Raw genomic sequence first — 17,704 nt, 5'->3', positions numbered from 1 at the left:
AATAACTCAATACTAAAGTCCTGGTCCCTCGAAACTCTGTCTTTTCCATTCTCTCTACATGGGGGAGGGCATTTCCTGTTGCAATGCAAACTCTGTGTGTGTGTGTGTGTGTGTGTGTGTGTGTGTGATCTCTCTCTCTCTCTGTGTGTGTGTGTGTGTGTGTGTGTGTGTGTGTGTGTGTGTGTGTGTCTCCCGTCTTTTCCAATATATTGGAACATTATACATTTTTGCTATAAAACTCATAGTATCATGTAAGTAATCGCAATTGTCTTTTTTTCATTTTACTTACAAGAGGTTTGTATCTTTTTGAAAATAATGTTGCAACTCAAACGTCTTTCTCTTGTCCATTATTTTGAAATTGTTCACACTGTCTATAGTTTGTGGAAAATATAATCTTGCTAACAAAGTAAATGTACTGCTGCAGGTGTTATGTCTCATGCAGCTATCATGCAATTATATTTCTGTGTGTGAGAACACGATGCGCTCAGGTCAAGGCCACACTCCCCTCCATATTGCCAAACAGGAAATGATCCCACGGGAAAAAAAATTTTCCCGTGGAAAAAAAACTGAGCTCAGGCACATTCTCATTTGTCAGATGGACACGTGCACACACTCTCTCTGTCTTTCTCTCTCTCTCTCTCTCTCTCTCTCTCTCTCTCTCTCCCTCACACACACACAGACACACACACACACACCTACGGGAACCTTTGCCCAGTAGAGTGTCTCTCCTATGGGAAGAACACCTGTTGGTAGTTCTCGCAGACAGTTGCAACAAACTTTCAATAACATTGAACTTTTCTCGTAGCTTTGGTATATAAGGCTTTTTTGAGGCCCTGCTCATTGTTCAGTGCACTGTGTGGCAGCACCATGGCAGATTGATATACAGTAAATGCAGCTCTTGATTATATTTTTGATCACCACACAGGTGTTATTTTATGTAACTGTATAAAAATATTAAATGGTTTCAAAACAAATGTCCATGGTATCTTTGACCCAAAGTAGTCTGTGATAAACAGTATACTATGTTTCATCTGATTATTTCTTATAGTCAAAATAATCCAGAAATTGTGTTTTTTAGAACTCAAATTCAAGATGTACCCGCTCAGATCAATGAGGCATAGAGGGCATAAATAACAAAAAGAAGTTCAAAACTTGTAATGTTCACAAGAACTTAAGTTGATAAAAAAATCTAACACAACAAGTAGTGATAATATATGTATTATTAGAGTTTTTATGATGAGTTTTAATGGAACGGTCATTTTTGACCGGGAACACAAAATTGTTTAACATGAAATGAACACAACATGAGGGTTAAATTTGAAGCATTTCTTCATGTGTGACATGCAGTGATGTATTCCCCTGCTAATTAGACAGCAAAGCAAAGTGTGTGTGTGTGTGTGTGTGTGTGTGTGTGTGTGTGTGTGTGTCATGAACCATAACGAGGCTCAAATCATCCAACCAGTGCTTTTCGGTCCAATTGACTCGGACTTATCAATCCGGTACTATTTGATCCAATTAAAATGATGTCATCCAGCAGGTACTGCCTGCATTTGCACGGCTGTACTGTTATGGAAATGGTAAAGTCACAGATGACTTTTTTCTACACTTGCGGATCGTGGCACGCATATGCAGATCTGCCGCGGCAGAAGTGTAGCAAAAGGGAACAGAAATAAATGAGTCTTTCAGTCTTTACATTGAAATATTTCTTAATGTGTGACATGCAGTGACATCTGACTCTCTCTCTCTCTCTCTCTCTCTCTCTCTCTCTCGGGTTTTATGTAGCTTCCTCCTTTGACTTCCTCCTTAGACTCTTGTATATCCATGTGGTGTCTACTGGTGTATAATGAAGAAATCACACCGTACTTTTTTATTTTATTCACATTGCATTCCATAACAACTTCAAATGCGAACATAATACAAATCTGTCTAAGGCTCAGCATATTGTTAACATGATCAACAATGTCATTGTCATTGTCATTAAATCTATGTGTCAGCTCTCTCTGTCTCTCTGTCTCTCTCACTCTCAATTCAAATTTACTTTATTTGCATGAATGTCACAGAGACTGTGTTGCTAAAGCGCAAAGAGTCAATTAAACGGAACACAAATACACTTCATGAGTTAATATATACATATATAAATAGAGTAAAAATTGAAGAAAATAAAATAAGACATCAATTGTGAGGACATGTTTCTGTGTGGGTGTGTGTGTACACACTTTACACAGTACTATATGCACAGACATTTGGTGTGACAAAACTTCAACACTATAATCCTCAAATGGATTACTTCAGAAAATTTCAATTTACCAACTTACCAGCAACATGACAGTTAGTATGACTGGGGGCAGTGGTGGTATGTTGCCGCGCCCGCAAAGTCTGACACCCCCCTCTTCCTCCATTGTGGTTTCTCACAAGCTTAGCTCTCTCTCTCTCTCTCTCTCTCTCTCTCTCTCTCTCTCTCTCTCCCTCACACACACACAGACACACACACACACACCTACGGGAACCTTTGCCCAGTAGAGTGTATCTCCTATGGAAACAACACCTGTTGGTAGTTCTCGCAGACAGTGTGTGTGTGTGCGTGCGTGTGTGTGTGTGTGTGTCATGAACCATAACGAGGCTCAAATCATCCAACCAGTGCTTTTCGGTCCAATTGACTCGGACTTATCAATCCGGTACTATTTGATCCAATTAAAATGATGTCATCCAGCAGGTACTGCTGCAAGTCTATACTGTTATGGAAATGTGTGTGTGTGTGTGTGTGTGTGTGTGTGTGTCTGTTGAGACTTGAAATTCTTAGGAGGAGTCTCTGCTTAATATAAGTGAAGTTACACAGACAGTAAAGTCAGTGTAACTTAGACTCTGGACTGAGAATATGAGCTGCTATGAAGAAGACAAAGGCAAGGTCAAAGGACAAAACAAAACTGGGATCGTACGTGGACATCATCCTAAATACAAGCAATTGCATCAACCTGATACAGAACTGAGAGAATCTACACCATCTCCTGTGCGCAAAATGGAACAAAGACGGTGGTGTGGGGAAAGTAATAAAAGGTTTGACAATAGAGCGTACCAAGAACAGTATGTGGTTGCTCATAACATTGGCCACCCGAGACACCCCGAGGGTCCTTATGGCAGAGGAAGAGGAAGAGGAAGAGGAACCTATCGATGTCAATCTCGGGTTGACAGACACGGGTCTGAACAAGGTCCACTCTGGAAGAACATTGGTTACAAAACACCAGTGTGCCATGCTACTGGAAGTGGAAAACGTCGGATATCTGAAGAACCTCAAGAATTGACAGTGTCCTCTAGTAAAAGTAAGTACCGTAAGACCGATGAGAGAGCCAGGCAGCATGACAGTGGCAACAGATCCCAATCTACAAGTCTTAGATGGACTGTTGGTAATTATAGTCAAGAGATTACTAAGACTTGTGTAAACCGTAAGAGAAGGACAGAATCAGACAGCTCAGTTATTGGTGTGGTGAGAGCCAAAGTCTCCGGTGATCAAATTCACAGTGACACAGGTAGCGTTCCAACAGCAAAGCTTGGTAGACAAGACACAGGTGCTTTACACAAGCACAGTACGTCCAGAGTGCAGTCGTCCAAGGCTACCCCTCCCTCAACCTGTAATAAAAAAAAGAGAGCCTGGAAGAACGACAGTAACACCAACAGCAGCAGCAGTGACAGTGACAGCAACAGCAACAGCAGCAGCGACAGCAGCAGTGACTCCAGCAGCGACTCCAGTAGCAACTCTGACAATGATGAAGAAGTGTATATTGTCAATGTGACCTCTGCCCCAAAGGCAATCGGAAGCATTAGCTCAAAGAGTGCAACCCGAGACAACAGAGCCTCTGCCGACGCTGCCAGTGTTGAACAAGAGCCAAGGCCTGTCTCTTCCCCAAAGACAATCAGACGCAGTGGCTCAAAGACTGCAGCTGGAGACAACAGAGGCTCCGCTGACTACGACGTGTCTAAAGTCCCAGCTGAGAAGAAGTCCAGGTACAAGACAGATGAGGCCTCTGCCCCAAAGATAAGGATTTACAAAGATGGGTATGTAGTATATATTATTGTGATTATATATTTATATGGATATTCATGAAGGGTATATATGGTATATATATATATATATATATATAGGTGTATTATGTAGTTAGGTTATTCGTGTAGCTACAAACTGAAGAGTAGTTAAAAAGGGATGGGAATTTTTATTTATTTTTTAAAAAGTGTTGTACTTCTCCCACTCCTTGAGTGGAATGAGATCGATACTTTAGTTTCAGTCTTTCTCCTGTATGCACTGCTGCAGTTTCATCAAAGAGGCGACCTGGCTGTCTGTGTCTGTCTGAGTAAGTCCTCACAGCAGGCACACTTTGCTCCACCTCCCCCCTCTTGTGATTTGATGATGTACCGTCACGTGACTCAGGCAAACACGCAAGCAGCCAGCAGCACACACACACACACACACACACACACACACACACACACACACACGGAGCAGGAGGAGGGCATGATCTGCAAAAAGGCTCTAAGATACAGTGGTGACCCCACAAATTCATACAAGCATATAAAAAATCATGTGGACGAAAACAAAAAAGAAAAGATAATTATCTACTACCGTTCTCTAAAAGGGTAGTAGATCATTTTGTGCACTTTGTTTATTTAAGAAACAAATCCAGACATGACACTTTATGGGGAAAAATTGTTTTTGTTACTGTTCTATTGTTTCTGAACAAAAACTTTTGTTATGATAATGTATTTTCTATTGACCTATAAACTTTACCCGCAGTCTGTCCTGGGTTTTAACTAATTAATAATCCAAAAACACTAAAAAGTCATGAAAATTCATTCAGATTTAGCAATTTGATGATGCATCCAACTTAATAATTTAAAAAGTATCGGTGTCGGTATGGGTATCGGCGATACTGGCCCTGTATTTACTTGGTATCGGATCGATACCAAATCATGCAGTATCGCCCACCACTATGTGCAGTGTTTTGTAATGTCTTAGCTCTGTATTTTATTTTTACTTTTTTAATTTCTTATTTTCTTTCTTTCTTTTGTATGTACAAATAGCTACATACATTTATTTCTTTATATACATGTTCGAAATAAAATTCATTCATTCATTCATTCATTCATAATCAGACGCAGTGGCTCAAAGACTGCAGCTGGAGACAACAGAGGCTCCGCTGACTACGACGTGTCTAAAGTCCCAGCTGAGAAGAAGTCCAGGTACAAGACAGATGAGGCCTCTGCCCCAAAGATAAGGATTTACAAAGATGGGTATGTAGTATATATTATTGTGATTATATATTTATATGGATATTCATGAAGGGTATATATGGTATATATATATATATAGGTGTATTATGTAGTTAGGTTATTCGTGTAGCTACAAACTGAAGAGTAGTTAAAAAGGGGTGGGAATTTTTATTTATTTTTTAAAAAGTGTTGTACTTCTCCCACTCCTTGAGTGGAATGAGATCGATACTTTAGTTTCAGTCTTTCTCCTGTATGCACTGCTGCAGTTTCATCAAAGAGCGACCTGCTCTGTATTTTATTTTACTTTTTTAATTTCTTATTTTCTTTCTTTCTTTTGTATGTACAAATAGCTACATACATTTATTTCTTTATATACATGTTCGAAATAACATTAATTCATTCATTCATTCATTCATTCATTCATTCATAATCAGACGCAGTAGCTCAAAGAGTGCAGCTGGAGACAACAGAACCTCCGCCGACCATGAAGTGTGTACAGTGCCAGCTGAAAGGAAGTTCACCCGGTGTAACACAGATGAGGCCTCTGCCGAGACCAGCGCTGCCTGTGCTAAACAAGAGTCAAGGGATGTCTCAACAACAGACATTGCGTCTGTGACCATTGTTGCATCAACTGAGCTCGTGTCCCAGTATAGTGAGGTGGAGGCTGACTATGCTGAGACCAGCGCTGCCTGTGTTAAACTACTTGAGTCCCAGTGTGACGAGAAGGAGGGTGCCCCTGCTGAAACTGAGGAGTGTAATACCATGTCCCAACGTACACCTGAGCCAGAGTCCCAAGCTGCACCGGTGTGTGAAATGTGTACCGATACACCTGGATATGCTGAACCTGTGATTGCATCCACAAGTCTTGCATCTTTGCCAGAGTGGTATGTGTATATCATCATCATCATCATCATCATCATCATTGTGTTTCTAATTATACTGGTAGAAGCTATACCTTGTGGTGCTTTACTGACAATGTTCCTTCCTTTTTTATCTTACAGTAACAGAGACACTCACCAGGAGAGTTTCATCGATGTAAGTGAGTGCAATGAGAGACTATGGAATTTCCAGTCCAGTTCAGACACGCATGCTGCAAGCGTGTTCACTATTCCCACGACAGTCCCTATATGCCAGCCTAAATCGATATACGATTATGGAGACGTGTCTGCGTCTGGCTACGTTAACCTGTTTCCTGCAGAGCAGACCTGTGAGTACGCGTCACAAGACGTGTCACAAGACTCCTCGACCCGAACTTTTCGAGTAGAAGACCATCACCCACAAGTACCTTCAACACCTCGACATCTAACGTCCCACCAGCAAGTGCCTGCTGAAACACAGCACCAATTACCTCTGACACCCCAGCAGCAGCAGCTACCAATACATCACCGTGACCCTCTACAATCTCAGCAACTGGTATTCCTGCAACCACAACTACCACCACCACCACCACCACCACCACCACAGCCTCAGCAGTGTCAGGGTGTAAGTTGCGACATCTTCCAGCCAGTTACACCTGTACTACAGCATTCAATATTCCAATTCCCAACCGAAGCTGTAGTAGCTGTAACACACCCAGAAGCCCCCCACACTCTCACTCCACGGCACAGCTTGGAGAGCCATGGTGAAAACATCACGTTCAGCGATACTCTGCTGGCTCTGATAAAGCAGTCGCTCTTGTGTGCCACCTGTAAGACAACCTTCAACAGAGCGGTTATCTGTCAAGAATTCTTGATTCAGTTCAACAAACCCATCCAATGTGTATGTGGTTGTGTAATCTGCACAATATGTTACCACGCGCACAGAGGATGCAAGGTACACAGTGTAGTGTCTCAACGCGGCACCATCAACACCACAGTCAGCAGGTTTGCTAATTATCCTGATATGGCGAACATAGGAGTGTGGGAGCTCGAACGTGATCCAACCGACCGTTTCAGGACAGATGACAATGTCAGCAGATTCGCTCGGAGTATCTTGGACACCAACGTTGGGCCTTCTCTTGAGAGTCTGCAAAGCGGTACGTGTAATTTTTATTCTATTTTCCAAGCTATACATTATTCATCTATCAACTTGGCAATTGAAACTGTTGTTGCTTCTCCATGCAGTGTTCAGCCACCTCATCACCGCGAGAGATGAGATGTCCTTCACGTATTGGGCAAACGCACGAATGCCAGAAGAGACGGCCTACAGATATGTCTGCATCCCTCACGTTCCGGGTTTCTGGGATCACATTCTGGTGGGAACCTGTCCGCTGCCCAACACGGAAAAGATGATTGGTCCTGATGACTACTTGCCTAAATTGTTCAACGTATCCCTTGGTTCATACCGATTTCACTGGAGCTGTTTTGTGTTGAAAAGACAGATCATCTTGGCTATGTGGTGTTCGGCTGTGTCATCAGCAGGGCAGACTGAGGTATTTCCACTTGTCCATAAAGATTTGAAAAACATTACCACAGGCTTGGAGTTTAGAGAGATGGTGGTTTATCTGTCTCGGTGGTTTAAAGTTCAGTACGCGACACCAACAGACCGGTCCCTGGCTATAGTCTTAGATTGTAAACCCTCCGACGGTTCTAGTGTGGTTGACGTGATAACTGTGCTAGCTTCGAAGAGTGGGATGGTAAGTGTCACCCCTAAATACGTAAAACGTCTGGTCATCCATGATACAGACTACACATTCAATCGCAAGCTTGCCAAGACTATATTCACTTGCCCTCATGGTGAAGAGTTTGACGGTGACAGTGTAGACCAGCATTGTATTGACATCGTTGGTGAGTTTAGGGACTACGACGAGGACAGTTATGGATCTGCACAGATATGTACCAACACAGCGGTTTATAGTTTCATTTAGATATGACCTGTGGTCATGGTCAAGTGGCTGTAGGAGTAGTTGTAGGTTTTGTACAACCAATATATACAGTAAATGTGTCCTCAACAAAAGGGATAACGGTTTTCTATATTGATATGTGAAACACTGGAAATGTATCTAACCGTGGGTGTTGTTCTAACACCCCTCCCTATGAAATGTACACACAGAGATTATGTAATATTGACAAACCATGTTTTTGATATCTCTTCATGTCTGCACGCTTTTATTCACACTTGTCAAATGTACACCTTTGTGTTTGTAAGTGTATATGATAACATTGTGAAAATAAACACAAAGTGGAACTTTGTTGGAGATTGTATATATGAACGTGTTGTTGGACTCGTTTTTTTTTGTGATGATGTGATTTATATTTCTGTTGTGTCACCAACAGGACTCGTATTTGTCAAGAACGTGACCATGGAGCAATTCTTCCAACCATAGCTCATATTGTCAACCTTCACAAACATCCCTCCATCTTTGCCTCCCTGGCTATATAGACACCCTTGACTGTCTATATCCATCATTTGCCTTACATCTACCATGCAAGATTGTACGCAGGTGGATAGCGAGGTCAGTTATTGTGTCACATGTGAGCATAAGAGCCATCGTCGGCTGTGTGCAGAGACAATTAAAGCGCTTTGCGCCCAGGATACCGGTGTCGACGCTGACCCCTCCGACTCTTGGAAGAGTGTATCTGATTCTAGATACCAATCCTGGTGACTTGTTGGAACAGATAGATGAAGATTTTGAGAAGGCCTATGACAGCCTGATTGTCGTCTGGTTGCTTACATTGAAACCTTTTATATATCACGACATATTAACAATAATAAAAATAGTTCCAAATCGCACATGTTGACACTCCTATGAGACGACCTAACCCGACACGTCCACCATGTCTAACATCTTGGTTAAAAAACAGCAGGATGACTTCACAGGACTGTGTGCTGCTGAAGCTACAAGACTTGAAAAGGACACACGTGAGCTTCTAGTCAACCTGACTGGAATGGGCTGGACATGTCCTGGGTTTCAACTTGCGTGCACCGTGAGACTTACAGACATCCGCAGATACAAGATTACCGTGACCTGCGAAGGCTTTCCGAGAGTTGATCAAACCCTGTTTGAGATACACAAATGCCCAGGGAGAGAACACAGCTTCCAATGTCTTATTCACAAAGTACAGGCACCATCTGTACATTATCTGGAGAAGGCGAAAGCTATTGTGAAAGAGCCTCCGAACCCGTTCATATCGGAGTTCTTGGGCCCAAGAGAAATGGACAACGGAGACTTTGATTTGGCAATGACTTTGACCTTGGATCACAGTTTAACGTATCACACCAACATTGAAGTGAACGACAACTGTTCTGAGGCTCTCAAGTGTGTCTTGACAGAAGGGGACCCTCAGGACATGTCTACGATCTGGAATCCCATGAAGACTGTTGTTTATTATGTAGTTTACCACACCTTTGCAGCGATGCTACAAGAAAACCTGTGACTGTGTATGAAGATGAATAAAAGAATGTGTTAACCTGACTCTCTCTGTGTGTGTGTGTGTGTGTGTGTGTGTGTGTGTGTGTGTGTGTGTGTGTGTGTGTGTAGTGACTCTTGTTTGTAGTTGAGGTACGCTAAAGCCACCCTGACAGAGATGTAACCCTCTAGAAGTTTTGCGACTTGATGGTTCACTGTAGCATTGATTTGTCACATACACATTGATACATCCAATGGGGGTTCCAATTTATTCAGATTCAGGCATCATAAAAGCGATAGGACATGGATACAACTGAGGCTGCAACTCAATATGACTCAAGCACCCTAATGGCAAATTCAAGAGGGGTTTATCACAACAACGTGTATGTGGATTATGTTGTCATTAGAGGGGGCAAACAGGAGATTTGTGCGTATAACCTTTTTATAAATGCAACTGTGGTGAATGAACACTTTAGCTACAGTGCAGTATTAGACCTAGACGAAGACACAGACACGGACACAGACACAGACATAGACACAGACCTCTCACCCGGAGGACAGTACACAACTCCTTTGGAACAAGAGCAACTCGTCAATGGCTACACACAGCACATAACTGACAAACTGAAGCCTCTTCTACTGTCATCCCCGTGCAACCAACGCAGCGTACTCTTTGTGTCTTCCAGTATCATACCCAGACAATTGATCGAGATCACGGGGGCTAGGCCTGAGGTGATAGTCCATTTTCTCAACTGTTTCCGTAATGTGTACATGGTGAACGGAGAATCTTTTTGCAATCCTACTTTTACGGACAAGTGGATCACATCATCGCTCCCTGAACATCTACGGGTCGCTCACACTTCTCTGGATGGTTACATACCAGTGACATTAAAAGACTCGAAACAGGTTTATCTCCTGGGAACTCTTCAGAAGGGAGGTAATGGATTAGACAGGTATCTCCTGTACAAGGATGATCATATCACGTACATCGAGATGGCTCATTATGTCTACCGTCTCAATCTAAGAGGGACTAATGAGGACTTTCCGAGAAATCCCTACTGCGAGTACACTATAGGGTCGTGTGGCATTTTTGACGTAGTCCACGAATATCATTCACTCAAAAGTGAGTTTGTGCTGACCAAACTAAAGACATTGTTAACATATATATTTGAATACTGTGTATAATGTAAAGCATTTAGGGATTAGTGTAATGTGTTGCTTAGAATACTAACATCTTGTGATTGACACAGCAGTGGTTGAGTGACATGTGAAACCCTGTTTGGTTCGACTTACATACACATGTTAAAATCTTAAAATCCCGTGAAAAGTGAGTGACTCATCTAGAACTATCCTCCGAACACATGTTCATGACCATGTAAAACGGTTAACCAACAGACCTATCAGTTGGACCAAACCTATGCAGTTGGACCAAACCTATGCAGTTGGACCAAGCTTATGCAGTTGGACCAAGCTTATGCAGTTGTACAAATCGGCCATTTTTGCATGGCTGGGTGGTGACGAAACTGGGTTCAGCACACATACAAGGGCGCTACTGCTCCTGAAGTAACACTCACTGCGAGGAGACTCAGAATTGGTTCACAGTGTGTAAACCCAAGCGCTATGAGGATGTACATTCCTATCACAATGACTCTACTGTGCATTGCTGCGACAGTTGATTGTTGTACCCTGACAAGGATGAAAGGTCTCACGAAAGAAAGAATTGAACCGGTCACCGTAGTTACGAAAGGTCTCACGGAGAAAAGACTTGAACCGGTCACCATAGTTGGTACAGTGGGTAGCACTGTCACGCTGCCGGGGTACTTGCAGAGTCCTAATCAGTTTTTCCAGAAAGACCGAGAACCCATGTTCGCTATTTACCAGATATACGAGCTGACGATGAACTCTCTGGGCTACCAAGTCAACATTCGCTTTCTCACGTGTACAGACGAAGGCATGTACAGGATTGGAAAGGAGACTTTCTATTTGAGAGTAAACAGTGATACGTGTGGTATGTTTTACTACACTGCCAAGGTTGACACAGGGACGAAGGCTGCAGTCATTGCCCCGCTCCAGGGTGTCATTCGAATCTCTAGGCTAGCACAATACCACAATAAGCAAATGTGGAGTTTAAACGAAGTGTGGAATGACACTATGAGCAAAGAACAAAGTCTGGGTTCCTGCTGTTTCCTGGTTGACAACGGGACAACATTTCGTGGATCTGGAATTGGAATTGGAGCTGATGCATCGTCCTGGCAGTATTACATGTATCAGAGACACGGAGAGGTCAACGCAAGCTGCTCAGATGTTCAAGTTGCTACATCCACACTTCCTACTGCCGCAGCAACTACAACGACAACTACAACGACAACTACAACGACAACCAGACAACCCATTAGAGTACCGGATCTCAAGGAGCTGGATAGTGTCGAAACGGGCGCAGGCCTGGTCAACGTGAGTGAAGGTACGTTGTGCGTTTTTTGGTCAGTTTCATCATGATACTATGTAGCTTTTTATTACAATCACATCTCTCTCTCTCTCTCTCTCTCTCTCTCTCTCTCTCTCTCTAGATATACAAGACATCGTGAGGATGATGGACGAACTTGAAAAATCGTGGAGGTCTACTGGGAATACTTTCAAACCCTACAGTGTCATGATAGTCATTGCAATGACGATGCTGATTCATACAATCGTGTTTGAATAGCAGACAGCCTGTCCTGCAAGCAGATATACCACAGTTATTGTGAGGATATACAATGTTTATTTTTGTTGGTATTGTAAACATACATGCATCATTGTACAATGAATAATGTACAAAATAAATGTGAATACAATGAACCATTTCTATGCAGTCCTGGTGTTGTTTGACTAGAATCGCTTGCTCGCTTGTCGTCGTCGTTGTTGTTGCTGAATCTGGTGTATGACCATATTTTTGTCTTCCTCGGTCATATGAGCAGCCTGCACCCATTCTTGGTCTTGCAGCAGCTCATGGGCCAGGAGTCTCTCATTCTCACGGAAAGTCAGTAATTGAAGGACGATTCTTCTCACTAGAGTACACTCCATCACGTTGGGCATTACATCGTCAATGTCCCAGGAAGTGACTGGTGCACTAACATGGTTTCTTGGACACAAAGTCTTTACAATGATGTCGTACGTGGACACAGTTCCACTGTCATTATCACGCTCCGCGAAGACAACCTTTCCTTCCATCGCATCTGCTATCATCACCCCCAGACTCCACATGTCTATGGCACAAGTGTAATCTTTCCGACTGGTGTCTGGGGCGTCACCAAACAGTTCTGGGGCTCTGTAGGGCTCCGTTACCACATTTGGACTCATCCGTTTGGAGGATTGTCTCGAGAGGCCCATGTCTGCCACCTTAACGGTCAGATCTTCTGTCAGCAGCACATTACGAGGTGTCAAGTCCCTGTGTATTATATTACGCCCGTGCATGTAAGACAGGGCATTGGCCACCTGAACGGAAAAGTGAGCCACAAAACTCAACGGAATCACCTGTACTGCTTTACCAAGGTCGTAGTAGACTTTCAGACCATGTCCATTGTGAATCACTGTCAAGGTGTAGGGAACGTAGGGCATGAGCATGGCAATATTCTCACCGTCAATGAAAAGATCGTGTATCTGAATCACATTGGGGTGACCCCTCAGTGCACTGAGACAGGAGAGTTCTCTCACGGTCGCATCCTCTACGCCAATTGTTGAATCGTTCTCTACAATGTCTTCATCCTCTACCACAGGGGGGTTGTGACCCCTCGGTGCACTGAGACAGGAGAGTTCTCTCACGGTCGCATCCTCTACACCAATTGTTGAATCGTTCTCTACAATGTCTTCATCCTCTACCACAGGGGAGTTGTGACATTTCAGAGCAAACGCCTTTCCAGTCTTCAGACACGTGACTTTGTACACAGTTCCGTATGCGCCTCGGCCAATAATGGAGCCTTTCTGGTAATTCTCCATTTCTGAAAGTGAGACTGTTGCTGACGCAAAAAAAAAAACAAAAACAAACAAACCCCAAAGTGTTTGAAGGATTAGATACCCTGTCAATATGATGGTATTATATACTGCAGTGGCTTGGTTCGATGACCAGACCTTTTCCCTGTATTGGAAACGACTATAGCAGTTGGACCAAAACCTCGATGGTCGGACTAATCCCTGTATTGGACCCAACTACAGCGGTTGGGAAGCTGGGGACACACACAGAGCGTACTTAAAGTCTCTGTGTTGTTGCTGCAAAGGTTGTCAGCAGCCTGTGTCACCACGCAGATCGGTATGGAACAACTCTCCACCACCCATGTAACATTTGAAAATGCTACATTCAACAATTCTACGCTCTTCACTAGTACGAACTACCCGTCAGGTTCGCATCACTATCTCTACGAATACAGCCGCACCTTTTACATCCCTCTTCTTCATGGACTCGTTATGATCACAGGCTTGGTTGTCAACATGTACATGATAATCATGATCTCTCGTAAGGACTCAGCTAGGCGTGTCCGTGATCTCGACGTGTTCTTTTCACATCTGGGAGTCTGTAACATGGCCACTTTGCTGACTTTGCCTGTGTGGGTCACTCAGATGATTCTCGTGAAGGGCTGGGTGTTTGGCTACCTGGTGTGCAAACTGATGACAGGAGTGATGACAGTGAGTACTACCACTCTAAAATACCGTAAACACATACTCAAACACACGCCTGCCTTTCAGCTCATCTAAAGAGATTTGTTTTGTTTTTGTTTTTTTGTGTCCCCACAGTTCAGTTTCCAGTACGGCATATTTCTCATGGCCTACATCAACATCGAAAGATACATGAAGGTGGTGAACAACAGGTCAACACTCAAGGGCCTGGTCCCGAAGAGACATAGTTCTGACAGGAGGAGGCTTGTGTGTCGACTGTGCGCCTGTGTGCCTACACTCTCTGCTCTTGTGGACATATGCTATTACACCGTTCGTCCCATATCCAAGGACAACGTGATGTGTTTCAATGATATGCCTCATCGTTACCAGCTTGCCACCTTCTGGACCAGGACAACCATGTGTTTCTTCATACCCATACTTGTGCTCGTTTACTGCAACGGTATGATAGTGTACACTGTGAGAAAGCACTTAAACCGCAATTCCTTTGGTGCGAATCTGAGAAGAGCTCAAGTGCTGCCCTTCCTCACAGTTACGTTGTTCATATGCTGCTGGATACCCTGGATCGTAAGTGCCATATATTACCGACAACGTGTCAAATATAGGGACGTCGAATATGAGGAGATTAGATACGTGGTGCTTAATGTCTGCACGGCCATAGGAAACATGTACTGCATCACTAGTCCCACTTTGTTTATTGTCATGAGGCTCCGCAAGACTTTGACACCTGTTTCCCAAAGGATTGATACACCGAAATGTAAACGCGCAGGGTCACAGTGGACCAGTTCCACCTGTGAACAATCCACAACATAACCAAAGAGTGACGAGGACTGTCAAGGACTACCACTGCAACGGACCTGACTGAGGGAGAACGTGCTAAGCAAAGTGTTGTTTTAACTGTGAAATAAACCCATCGCTATTGTCACTATTGTCCATTGGTTTTCATTATATATATATATATATATATTTCATTGTATATCACACAAGATCACACACTCCCAGGGTGTACAGAATCACGTTTATTGTTACAATAAAACATAGTTCGAGTGATTGAAACCCTCAGGGTTTTGTCAAAATATATACAGGTTTCAAAGAACATGTTGATCATCGGCGGAGGATCCTAAGCACACACAAAAAAAAAACCTGAACAAAACATAATAAAACAGCATTGATATGGGGTACCTAATGACTCAGTGTTGTTCAAAGGCGTTTGGGTTTTTTATTATCCAGATAATACTGTCATACATGCAGGTGCACAGCGTCATTTGCTCCTGTGGAGTCAGCAAGGTTCTGACTGAAGATATCACTTTTTCATAGATAGGATTCAGAAACCAATAAGTCAATGACACAGTGTTAGGTGTTTTAGGTTTTTTTTATTGTCGTGTTTGACAGAAGAAGGCGACACAGGTTGTCATTCTTTCAATAATAGTGTTTCATCTTTGAGTATTCTTTGTGAGTGTGTATATGTATGTATGTATGTATGTATGAAACGTCACGTGGTTCACATGTCAATTTTCTACATCCTCGTTGGTGCATTTTCTCCTCTTCACACTCAGTGCGTCTAGGGAGTCTCTGGATTGCTGTGCTTCACTCCTTTTACGCGCCCGGCTGGGTGACTTTCTTGCAGGTTGTCGCCTTTGAGTTGCATCTTGAGTGTCACAAGGCGTGAGACCCTTTCGCATGGCTAGTGCTGCTTGTCCATTCGATTCACTCAGACCTTTCAGCATGACACTGAGTTTCGACGACTTTCGAGTCCTAGCTGTCATGACCTCTCCCTTTACGACCACCATTGTAGCAGCATAGTCCCGTTTCAACATATCGACTGAGAACACGTCAGTGCCGTGAATGCTGTCAAACACATCAACTGCATCCTTCCACTCCCAATCTTCCTCTAGTTCGACCAGGTGTCCCCGATTATCGCGGTTGACATTCAAGGCTATCTTGTCCTGATGATAGACAGTGCGCGTAGTACAAAACGAGCTCACATTTTTCACGGGTACGCCAGAGTACTCGACTGAGTACACGCTCAGTCTGGGCCCGTGGAAGGTACCTCTTGGACCCAGTCTAGACTCTCTCAAATGCCTTTTGTTGCAAGCCCCCTTAGGAGCATTCTGACGCATCGCCCTTCTGATAACGCCCCCGTAATACAAAGGCGCAGAGCACTGGAAGATCTCCCCTCCCAGCGCACACTTGGTGAATGTGAGTTCGTTCAGGGGCTCAATTGCAGCTGTTGCTTCCAGTATTACAGAGCACACTGGGTCCTTGTTGAAGTCCAAGGTGAACATCAGCCTAGGAGGCTCATCGTCAATTCCCGAACACTGACCAAAGGCATTGCCACCATCTAAGTCTCCTTTATCATAGGCGTCGACCATCTTCGCGCCCAACTGAGTCCAAAACTCTGAGTGAGAACCCGGAGCGTATAGGGCCAGCATATCGTACACGGCTTCGAGTGGGACCGTGATAGAGCCCACTTTCTTTTGAGGATTAGAGTGTCCTTTCCTCGTGTGCGAGGTTTTGTTGGTTGCATATCTGTACGTGCACAGCTTGTAATTTTTCATTACCGCAGGGTTCCACTCGCGAACCGGCACCTTGCACGTCGAGCACAGCATGATCATTTCATGCGCCGCATCACTGCCGCACTCGATGTCCTTCTCTGAGAAAAACATGTCATCTATACCTGCGATGCACAAGTGTTCATTTTTCAAGCTGGTCGACAGGTGCTGCTCGTGGATCTGGGTTAAGATATACCCTAGTACCTTGCAGGCGAAGTGGCCCTGTATATCCACCGCACGGGGACATATGTCCGGTAGACAGGCCGCGACGCACAGCTTGTAGACAGAGTTGGTCTCCAGGCAGACCTGTCCGAAGGACAGCTCGTTTAAAGCTTCGAGTCTGCACTCGTTCAGTCGTTTCATGTAAGCCCTCAACTCGGGGTAATCCTTCTCGTCTGGAATTTCGGTCCACGGAGGGATCCATATGTCAAACACAAAGTGACACGCTAGTTTCATGGCCTCGGCAAAGACGAGCTGGTTGATGCAGAATGAAACCCTACGACTGATTACTCCGGTACACACGATGTGACTTGCGTATAGGGCGGCCACGCAGGCATCTCTCGCGACGTCGAACCTCGAGCTGAACTGCATGATCTCAGACTCGCCGATCATTGTAGCTGACTGGATTAGGTTCTGTCTGTAAAGGCACACTGCAGCTATGCGCTCCATCTTGCGTTTCTCCACCGTGTCTTGTATCTGCTTAGTGCTACGCGTGCGTGTCATGCACTTGGGGAACTCAGACTCCATGATCAGACAACGATCGGCCCAGGCGTTGCTCACGAACCCCATTGTGTTGGTGTTCCATACGAAGCCGCAGTTGTGCACGGCCTGATACTTGACGGTGTCGACCTTGCCGCTGCTCGCGTCTCTGGTCACCACGTCGCTCTCCAGTACGCTTGTATCCAGGAGGTTCTTGAACGTG

The 17,704-nt window shown here is 44.1% G+C and overlaps 1 protein-coding gene across 1 annotated transcript; it reads right to left on the bottom strand.

The window, feature by feature from the left end:
- Positions 1-12,451: 12,451 nt before the first annotated feature.
- LOC311254089 (cyclin-dependent kinase 2-like) lies at positions 12,452-13,558 on the bottom strand (the record flags this gene model as incomplete). The annotated part of the gene is made up of 1 exon (XM_084384501.1): positions 12,452-13,558. One exon carries the CDS (start codon positions 13,556-13,558, stop codon positions 12,452-12,454), a length of 1,107 nt encoding a protein of 368 aa, XP_084240627.1.
- Between the last annotated feature and the right edge of the window lie 4,146 nt (positions 13,559-17,704).

The sequence above is a fragment of the Pagrus pagrus genome, assembly GCF_965226575.1.
Source record: "Pagrus pagrus genome assembly, contig: HAP1_SCAFFOLD_291, whole genome shotgun sequence".
In the NCBI taxonomy this organism is placed as follows: domain Eukaryota; kingdom Metazoa; phylum Chordata; class Actinopteri; order Spariformes; family Sparidae; genus Pagrus; species Pagrus pagrus.
This window is presented reverse-complemented; position numbering and strand designations above follow the sequence as displayed.